Raw genomic sequence first — 10,052 nt, 5'->3', positions numbered from 1 at the left:
AAAAATTTTACTTCTTCGCCGGCGGTACCAAAGGTTCTCTTTTGTTCTTGGTTGTAACGAAGGAGAAAGTCAAGAAACTGAATGTCGTTTTTTTTTGGTTATGTTTCAGTATTATTAGTTTTAGGGTATTTAGTATTTAATTCTATATTTTTTATTTCCAATTTCAATTTTTGTTGGCTTTTTGGTAATTTAAACATAACATTGTGTCAATCTAGTTTTTCTCTATAGGAGGATGTCAATCTAGCAATATTTTTCCATTTTTGTGTCAATCTGGTCTATTTTCACAATTATTTATATATTTATATTACAGATGAGCCAAGAAAGGCAATGCGTGGTTTTAAAGCACACGAGACTCTCTATTATAGTCGAAAGAGAGAATATTTTTTTACAAATTCAAGATTCATGAAATGTAGTTATTCAGAACCTCCAGTAGATGATGCAATAAGCTCAGAACTCACGGTCAGGGAAGAGAATCGGAGCAACAAGTGACCAGATGAAGAGACCAGCAGTCGCCCAGCTCGTCACTACACGGACCCACACAGAAGGCCACCCGACATCTACCAGCTTACCACTCTCACCCACTGAAGTTGACCAGCCGGTTAACAGCATTGCAGAGTACATGCTAGCGAGAGAGAAGATGATGTGGAAGAATGCGTATGAGTATGACACTGGTTTCTTACACTCTTTCTCTTCCTTCTCATCTGCTTTCCCGTCTAACGGAAGCAGAGGCTTCTCTGAAAATTTTCAACGAGAGGTAACCTTATCATACTTAGCTCTTAAGGACTCACACAAAAAGGTTTCAAAATTTGGATTTGAAATACAAGTTTCAGTTTAGTTTTGATTCAAGCTTTCAATCAAATAAACCCTTATCATGCAAAAAACAAGGAAGCGAGAGAAGGGTTTTTTTTGCTTTCCAAAACATACCTGCGGGGGGAGAATCAGGAGGAGAGAGAAGAGTAGTTGAAGAACCAGCACGGACAGCGGAATATACAACAGAGAGAACAGTTGTGAGTAACCCAATGGTCATTGTGCCTGTTGAAACAGCTTTGGAGTGTTTGTGGAGACCATTGCACTCGTAGTCGCGGGGTTCACTTGCAAGTCCGCTGTAACAGAGGTACATGCAATAGAGAGAGATAACCGACGCTGGTAAAATACTTCCACCGACCTGCCAAAAAAGGTTAAGTAGCCTTCAGTGAGCCTGAAATTTGAGAGTCAAATAAGATATAAGAGAAATAGAGTCAAAACTTACAGCGGGATGCAAAACTACAACAGCAAAGACGAATACAAATATCAGAGTCATGAGAATGAAGAAGGTGTTGAGTCCACAATCATGTCCAGACGGAGTAAACCAGTGGAAGAGAAGCCCAGAGAAGACGAATGTAGCCAAGTAACATACAAGAGAAACAACGAGTAACGCAGCATACCTATATATATATAATAAAGTCAAGTACTTAGATTTTCAGTGGGATAATAAAGTCACATAAGATTTTGATTGCAAATATGTTTACTAACCAGAACTGCTCGTCATAGCCAACCCATGTGTCATTCCATCCATGAACGAAATCCAAAAGAAGCACAACTTGAACAAGAAGGAAAAATCCAGCACCAAACTTTGACATGGATTCTGCAAGATGTCAAATTGATTCTCATTAGTTCAACACTAATCCATTCACTCATCACTTGGTTGACAATGACAAAATAAAACATACCATAGAAACTGATGATTTCATTAGGAAGGAAGAACATCAAGATGACCAAAATGCACCAAGAGATAATTTTCATCATCCAACCACCATGGTGGATACCATCACGAGGGTCTTTCTGAGTTTTAACACCGATCATCATAACGGACAGAATAGCGAAAAATAAGAAATTCCCTAAGCTGACACGCAACACAGCATCAGTCTCAAACCATTCACGATCAGGCGTCTTGTGAAAATGATTAATCCCTGCACAATGTCGTCAAAAATTAGTTCCATAAGCTAACATATTCTCACCATTAGAAGTATTATTAATGACGAATAAAGCAACTTACAAGGGAGCTTCTCCATGAGAGGAGCAGCAACCTCACGGAGAATCCATGAAACGATTAAGGAAAGAGCAAAGAGACCACAGTAAGCAATCCTTGCGGAACGTCTGCTGATCCCAGAAACGACAGTACGGCAAGCATCGCAAGCACAAGCAGCACAGCACGATGCGAGACAAGAAGCTGCAAACATCTTTCTTTCTTTCTCCTCTCAAGATCAAAAGTTGTATTCAATGTTCAGCTGCTTAGTATCAAAGAAAAAACGCAAAACACTTATCATCAACAAAAACCCTAATTTCGGTTGGAGACGGAAACAAAAGCTTCGTTTTTTTGTCAATTCCAAAATCGAATAGAAAAAATAATCAATTGAGCTCAGAAATAAAGAGAATGATTCGGAATCGATATTATGAAATTGGAACTGGGTTCAAAATCAAGCTGATATTTTCCCCCAAATTAGAGATGGAACCAGACCAGAGTTTTCGATCTAAAATTTAACCGAAGAAGTTAGTTTTAGTCTGATCGGATTTTACCTCTAGAGAAGGAAAGAAATAAAGAAACCCAAATCGACTTGAGAAAGAGAGAATCAAAATACCTTGAGGGATCGATCAAAAAACCCTTTGAGCTATCCTTCTCCTCGAAAAGTAGAACAAACAAAATAAACAAACTCGGTGTTTTCTCGCTCCAGATATCGGACTTTTTGACCAAACTAAAGTGGAATTTGGTGGGTAATTAATTATACTATATATAAATCATCTAATATATATCCTTCATGCTAAGCCCACTAATGGCCCAATATTCCTTCTGTATTCAAAAGCTTGTAATACAAACATATTGTATTCATAGTTTCATACTAGTACAACAACACTACAACCTATGATTGAACCGCGTAAATACTACATACTTTTGGACTGGTCTTGGATGCTTATATGCTAATAAAACGGAGTTCCTTTTTACCACACTCGATAGACGGCAACTTATACAAAAGACTTTTGTTAACTAACTCACATAGTCACATGTGAACCGATTTGGATTGATGAGAGATACTAGATAGTGATGAGTTTCATTCATCTTGTGTACGTACGTTTTAACAAATCTGTATATGATATATTGATATGTATTACGTATAATACGTGTTTGTTTGTAAAACAACCTCTGGATGCTGCAAGAGTCAGAAGAGATCCTAGCTAGGTTAAATAGAGAGCTATCCAGAAGAACATGTCCCATTATCTTATCTTAATTTAATTAATAACACACACAAAGGAGTGGAAGGAAGCTAACAACGCATCATATATCATTTTGACATTTTTATTTTATTTCCTTCTTTTTCTCTCTTCTTTTCCTTTTTATTTGGTTTTGGGATCTGCATATAAAAATCCCTAAATTCCCGTTTTATGTAACGGACAATAAGCCGCTTTACGGCGTATCCGGCAAATCGGCCCAGCTCGAGAGCCCCCATCATCAATCAACGGCGGAGATCTCTCTCCCCCCCCCCTCTTCTCGCAACAACGCTGCCGGAGAATCATCCTCTAGAAAATTCCATACCGGCGGAGTTGATTTCCTCGGAGCTGGATTCAGCTTTTTATCTTCTCCAGATCTCTCTCTCTCTCTCTTCTCACCTGTTTCTATATCCACCGGTTCGTTATCTAAATCCTTTATTTTACACCTGCTTCGGATCTGTTTCCCTCAATCTTTTGATTTCTCTCATCTCTCGATTGATCGTTTATAGTCCATTTCGTCAAATCTCTCCTAATCCATTGTGTTGTTGTTGTTGTTGTCAATTGTGATTGGTGTTTGATGATTGATTGAAGTTGAAATTGAAATTGACGTTCCGCTTAAGATTCAAAAGCTCGTCCTGTAAATGATAATGCCAATCATAAATAAAGACTATACCTCGATCGAAATTGCTGCTTTCTCATTGACAATTAAAATGATCTCCAGATTCTTATTATATCTTTGGTAGCTGTGTAAATGGTTTATTTGATGGAAACATAAATCCCAACATTTACATTTCAGCTGTTTTGGTATTTGTGTAAACGACTGTGTGTCAAATGTTGCAGGTTGATTGATTAAAGCCATGGTTCTTGATGGGCTTGTATCTTCACCATTAAGGAGACAACAATGTCTAAAGAAGCAGTGGGAAGATTTGGGTAGCTGTTCCACCGTTGTTCAGAGGCATCGATATCTCTTGACTGCATTGGCTCTTTTGGCATTCCTCTGCACTATTTATCTCTACTTTGCCGTCACTTTAGGCGCTAGGCACTCTTCCTGCTATGGCTTGACCGGTAAAGACAAGGCAATCTGTCAATTGCAACATGTTCAAGCTATCTCCAAAGGCAAACTTAAATTCTTCTAGAGTGTTTATTTATTGGTGATAGCTGATGATACCAACCCCATTTATTATTCTTGTAATAAGTAACATTCTTTAATCCTTTTTCTTTTCTTGATTCTGTATTGCTATTTGTGAGTATCATTATATTGGTGAAGAAAAACAGATATTCATAATTGAAAGCTAAACCATTTTGAGTCGATCAAACCTCTTTAGTTATTGTAACACCATGCATTTATGTATCTTTGGGAATGCTTACCAGGGGAATGATGATAATGATTGCAGCGGGATATGATTTGTAACCAAACAGGTTTAGACTCTGAGATTGCTGGCCGAAGCAACATTGCTAGAAGTCAACATTTGCTGACATATCGTTGACAACTTAGTAATTGCTACTAGACAAGTAAGTTTGGTTTCTTTTCAGCGATTATATTCATTTTGAAAGTACATATATATAAACTTTGACATTTAAATATACACTTCGTGGATAAATATTGATGAGTGATCTTTTTCTTATCTTGTCACCATGTTCGTCTAAACTTTAGGGATTCACTGAACATAAGGGTTGGAACAGTCTTGCAACACACCTCCGAAAATCATTCTCTGTTGATCTCGACGGGTTGGTCCTCTTCATCATTGTTTTCGAAATGGGCTTCTAAATCTTCAGGTGATGAACGGATCCTCTCCAGCTCACTTGAAGCCTCTCTCATGTTTGGTCTTTTACTTCCTTTCCGGCTAAGACATTTTCGAGCAAGTTTTGCCACTGCCGTCAGTTGGTTAAGGTTGCTTTCATCTTTGATCCGAATATCAATGATGTCAATCACTCTGTTTTCTTTCATGGCCTCGAGAAAATGAGTTGCCAACCCCCTTCCTTCCTCAGCACGGATTCGGGATAACGGTTTTTCTCCGGTTATGAGCTCTACCAGGACAACCCCGAAACTGTAAACATCACTCTTGTCAGTATATTGGCTTGATAGGAAGTACTCTGGATCCATGTACCCAAACGTTCCTGCAACCAGTGTTGTCAGATGAGTTTGATCAATGGTTACTGATCTTGAAGTTCCGAAATCAGAAACCTTAGCTCCGTATTTTTCATCCAATAGGATATTGGTAGTCTTGATATCTCTGTGGTATATTGGAAAGGATGCAGCTGAGTGCATGTATGAAAGAGCTCCCGCGATCTCTATGGCTATGCGAAGACGCGCTTCCCAAGTCATCGCATAATCCTCGGATTCATCATGAAGGCGCTTGAACATATCACCGTTGGGAACGTATTCATAAACCAAGATTGGAACCTCTGTTTCCAGGCAACATCCCAAGAGTTTCACAATATTCCTGTGGTTAATCTGTGAAAGAAGGATGATCTCATTGATGAAGTTTTCCAGCATATCTTCATCGACAACTTTGGATCTTTTAACCGCAATGATCTTGCCATCAACCAGCATGCCCTTATACACAGTTCCTTGACTGCCTTTCCCAAGCACCCTCTTCACGCTAAAGTTATCGGTGGCTTTCTTCAACTCTTCTGAGCTAAATATCCTCGACATCTCTACATTACCGTCATTTGTAGTAGTTAGTTGTTGTTTTAACAACAAGCCTCCATTACGTCTGAAGAACTTCCTGCTACTGATGACCCTCCTTCGCTTTCTTATAAGTATGACCAATCCGAGTATCCCAACAACTAAAAACAATAGTCCCAATAGACCTATAAGAACCCCTGCAACAACGAAGAGAAACATAAACTATACTACTTCATGCTCTGCCTTGTAGTATGATAGTGCAAGGTTGCCATTGGAACTCACCTTGTAGCACGAGGGATCTGGCCGGCTTGATTATCTCGGGCTTGGGCTCGCATCTGTAGCCTCCCGGCATGTTAACACAAGTGCCTTCTTCACAGACATTGGGTTCTTTGCAATCATCTTGGTCTGCATATATATAAATTATTAGTATCAATGGTCTGATTTATTCTGAACAAAATAGTAAGGCCGAAAGAAAGAAGAAGAAACAAACACTTACCTATGCAACCCCCTCGAAGGTATGGATTCCCTGTGAAGCCAAGGGAGCAATAGCAGTTTCTATAACTCATCTTGGAAAAGTAACCATACTCACAAAGGCAACTATCACCGGATGAGTAAGATCTGTGATATGTTAAATTTGTGCAACCGAAGGGGCTTCTAAAGCGTGGATTCGAAGTATCGAAGTACCAACCTAGCTCTACCACGGCGTAGGCATCAGCATGGAACTGTTCTGGTTCGGTAACATTTGATGGCGAGTACCTCTTGCTAGACAAGAAAGCAACCTTGCACCCTTCTCCTCCTGTGGCATCTATATTGACACCTAGCACTTGCGGACGCTCCACCGGTATCCTTGCCTGGCAACATTTGTAACCGTCACATGTTGAGGTTGATACTTGTTGAATACTCTTGGTGCCTTCACAGCTCGATTCACAACCCAAGATCTCTGATTCAGTATCCGTCACCAACGCCTTTGTACTGCAACCAACCGCGAAAAGGCGATTCTCGTCTGTCAGAAAATATGGGCTTCCCCTGCCTGTGAAGTTCAAATCCGGTAGCGACTTTTTGGGTCCTTGGCTAGTAGTATTACTTGAAAAACCCAACGAAGTCACAGGACCTTTGATGTGAACCACACCGTGTGGTTTATAATCTGGAAGAGAGATGTTCACTACTTCCCGGTTGATCATAGAGAGGAACGGAACAGTAGTTGTGTTAGACTCAGAAGTGGTTGTACTGTTGCAGATAACCTCGTACCAGCCGTTGAGATAACAATCCTTCCCGCCGATTCCGAATGGGAACGGAATCGAGATTCCTCCACAGCTTCTATTACAAGAAGCCGAAGCATTATTACTGTTTGGAGGTGTTGGTGTTGCTGCTGATGAGCCATTCATGAACAAAGTTAAGACACACACTGCAATCCATAAAAAACGGTAATTTTTTGTCTTCATATTTCTTTCTTTTTATTTCTGATCAATCTCAATCAGCTTTTCTATGAACAAAAAAAAAAAAAAGAAGTTATAAAGACCTGCCTGATCTGATGTTAAAGGTCAAGAGAAGCAAGTTACAAAGCATCCCCATAAAAAACACTACTAAAAACTTTGGTCAATGTCAATATGCCTGAGGGATTATAAAAATCCAATCTTTGTTCTAATGGCCATATCAAAATAGACCAACCAGGCAACCATATTATACTCATTTGACCATCGTCACAATGCTGGCATGTTCGTTCATGAATCAGGGATACAAAACAGAGTTGACCAAAAATTACGTTAACTTAAAAGTCAACGAATCTATGACCAGTCAAATCAAATGTAATCCATGTAGTGGCAATGACATGGTTAACGGATAGATGACGTGGTCAGCTTTGGTTTTTAACTTTTAAGACTTAACCAATGAACAAATCTGGGCAACTGGTGATAGCGTGAGAAAGAAGGTTCCAAGGTATCTCCTATGAGAAACTGATGGAAACACATATAAATATATGTACAGACTAAAACATTATTTATTATTGGTTTCATGATGCAAATTGTGTGTATTGTTACATGGTGAAAAGCTAGAATTCATAATTGAAACTTGAAAGATAACAATGTTTTACATCAAATGAAGGGGTACACATGCATTGTTATTAGTTGACCATCACCACGTACGTGGAGGAACCAGAGGCTCAACATCAGATGTGGAGGATCCATTATTAAACATAGAGGCTGGAGCAGTCGTCATACCAACATCCCAAGTATCGTCAAAGTTAAGTTCCATGACTTGATCCTCCTCGTCATCATCGTCCTCATTACGAATCTCTGAATCATAAGGTGATGAACGAATCCTCTCCAGCTCAAGCGAAACTTCTCTCATATTTGGTCTTTTCTTCCCTTTACGGTTTAAACATCTTTTAGCGAGTTTTGCCACTGCCATCACTTGGTCCAGGTTGCATTCATCTTTGATCCGATCATCAACTATGTCAAGAACTCTGTTCTCTTTCAGCGCTGCAACAAATTGAGCTGCAAAACCCCTGTTTTGTTCAGACTGGACACGGGAGGACGGCTTTTCCCCGGTAATGAGCTCCACGAGGACAACTCCAAAGCTGTACACATCACTCTTATCCGTAAACTTGCTTGATTGAAAGTATTCCGGATCCACGTACCCAAAAGTACCTGCAACTTGAGTTGTCAAGTGAGTTTGATCTATGGTTACGGATCTAGAAGTTCCGAAATCAGACACCTTAGCCTGATATTTCTCATCCAGTAGTATATTAGTAGTCTTGATATCTCTATGGTATATTGGAAATGATGCAGCTGAGTGTAGGTACGAAAGTGCTCCTGCGATCTCTATTGCAATATGAAGGCGCACTTCCCATGTCATTGTGTAGTCATCAGATTCATTTCGAAGACGCTTGCATAAGTCTCCGTTCGGAACAAACTCGTAAACCAGGACTGGAACTTCTGTCTCAAGACAACATCCCAAGAGTTTAACAATGTTTCTGTGGTTTATTTGCGCTAGGACAACAACTTCATTGATAAATTCTTCTACCTTGTCTTCATCCATGGCTTTCGATCTTTTCACTGCAACGATTCTACCATCAACGAGCATACCTTTGTAAACAGTACCTTGACCTCCTTGCCCAAGAACCCTATTCTTGTTAAAGTTATCAGTAGCTTTCTCCAACTCATTCGAGCTAAATATCTTTGACATCTCTACATTGCCTTCTTTTCTAGCTAACTGTTGTTTTAACAACATACCTCCATTACGTCTAAAGAACTCTCTCTTCCTAATTATCCTCCTCCTCTGCTTAATGAACTTGTACAACCCGAAAATTCCAAAGGCAAAAATCAACAGTGCTGAACCTATAAGAACACCTGCACCAACAAAAGAATAACGTGTACAGAACAGAACGACAATATGTTCAACACAACGCTCAGGATAAACACAAATTGACTTTTACCTTGAATCACTGGTTTGACCTGTCCTGGTTTCTTTGGCTCACACTCAAACCAACCGGGCCTATTCACACAAGTTTGGTCTTTACACCTTTTGCGTCCTTGTTCTAGTTTACATTCATCAATATCTACAAAATTCAATTCATAATTAACAATAGTAGACTTGATCTATGGTTGCAGAAAGATAAACGTATAGTATCTCTTACCTACACATCCACCTGGAAGGAATGGATTCCCTGTGTAACCCATCGAGTTACAATAGCAGTTCCTATAGCTAAATCCAGAGAAGTAGCCGTACGAGCAAACACAAATCGTCTCGACACCGTACCCGGCATCTTGTGATGTATCTGATACATTTTTACAACCTATGGGGCTTAAAACACGAGGATCCGAAGAATCAAAGTACCATCCAAGCTCGACCACAGCGTATCCGTCACCATGAAACTTTTCTGGCTCTGTAACATTCAAACTCGAATACTTCTTGCTTGTCAAAAAAGCAACTTTGCATCCTCCTTCTGTTGTGTTTCTATCTTCAGGGATCTCTATATTGACTCCAATTACTTGTAGCTCCCCTTCAGGTATCCTCGTCTGACAACATTTATTACCATTGCAGGCTTCGTTTCTTGTTCTTTGGCTGCTGCTACTATTTCCCTTGTTACAGCTTGACTCGCAACCGATGATCTGCGATTTGACATCCGTCATAACGGCCTTAACGTTGCAACCAACAGCCATGAGGAGGTTCTTGTCAGTGA

General features: G+C 39.7%; 4 protein-coding genes and 1 long non-coding RNA gene across 7 annotated transcripts in view; 2 read left to right on the top strand and 3 right to left on the bottom strand.

Annotated features, from left to right (window-relative positions):
- On the bottom strand, positions 277 to 2,742 carry LOC104755935 (serine incorporator 3). Its single transcript, XM_010478422.2, has 7 exons — positions 2,619 to 2,742; positions 2,036 to 2,267; positions 1,710 to 1,949; positions 1,513 to 1,624; positions 1,250 to 1,424; positions 925 to 1,165; positions 277 to 734 (listed from the first exon to the last, which is right to left on the bottom strand). The coding sequence occupies exons 2-7, from the start codon at positions 2,217 to 2,219 to the stop codon at positions 448 to 450; spliced, it is 1,239 nt and encodes a 412-aa protein (XP_010476724.1). The 5' UTR covers positions 2,220 to 2,267; positions 2,619 to 2,742; the 3' UTR covers positions 277 to 447.
- Positions 4,084 to 4,559, top strand: LOC104755929. The gene has a single exon (XM_010478414.2). It carries the CDS (start codon positions 4,101 to 4,103, stop codon positions 4,377 to 4,379), a length of 279 nt encoding a protein of 92 aa, XP_010476716.1. The 5' UTR covers positions 4,084 to 4,100; the 3' UTR covers positions 4,380 to 4,559.
- LOC104755930 (wall-associated receptor kinase-like 5) lies at positions 4,772 to 7,783 on the bottom strand. 2 transcript variants are annotated; one of them, XM_010478416.2, is made up of 4 exons: positions 6,369 to 7,783; positions 6,155 to 6,277; positions 5,429 to 6,069; positions 5,186 to 5,361 (listed from the first exon to the last, which is right to left on the bottom strand). In XM_010478416.2, the coding sequence occupies exons 1-4, from the start codon at positions 7,312 to 7,314 to the stop codon at positions 5,272 to 5,274; spliced, it is 1,800 nt and encodes a 599-aa protein (XP_010476718.1). In that variant the 5' UTR covers positions 7,315 to 7,783; the 3' UTR covers positions 5,186 to 5,271. The 2 variants fall into 2 exon arrangements, with proteins under 2 accessions (XP_010476717.1, XP_010476718.1); XM_010478415.2 differs by having other exon boundaries at positions 4,772 to 6,069; positions 6,369 to 7,781.
- On the top strand, positions 7,219 to 8,073 carry LOC104755932. The gene is made up of 2 exons (XR_762259.1): positions 7,219 to 7,296; positions 7,973 to 8,073. It is a non-coding gene; the product is annotated as an uncharacterized LOC104755932 (long non-coding RNA).
- Positions 7,851 to 10,052, bottom strand: part of LOC104755933 (wall-associated receptor kinase-like 4) — a 3,552-nt gene continuing 1,350 nt past the window's right edge. The window contains exons 2-4 of one of the 2 annotated variants that reach the window (XM_010478420.2): positions 9,507 to 9,888; positions 9,306 to 9,428; positions 7,851 to 9,219 (exon numbers count right to left, since the gene is read on the bottom strand). In XM_010478420.2, the coding sequence (XP_010476722.1) occupies positions 8,003 to 9,219; positions 9,306 to 9,428; positions 9,507 to 9,888 (1,722 nt within the window). In that variant the 3' untranslated portion in view covers positions 7,851 to 8,002. The remainder of the gene's footprint in view (positions 9,220 to 9,305; positions 9,429 to 9,506; positions 9,889 to 10,052) is intronic. The other variant, XM_010478418.2, reaches the window with a different exon arrangement.

Source organism: Camelina sativa, chromosome 17 (genome assembly GCF_000633955.1).
Source record: "Camelina sativa cultivar DH55 chromosome 17, Cs, whole genome shotgun sequence".
NCBI lineage: Eukaryota > Viridiplantae > Streptophyta > Magnoliopsida > Brassicales > Brassicaceae > Camelina > Camelina sativa.
The sequence above is the reverse complement of the archived record's forward strand: the minus strand, read 5'-3'. Positions and strand labels throughout refer to the sequence as shown.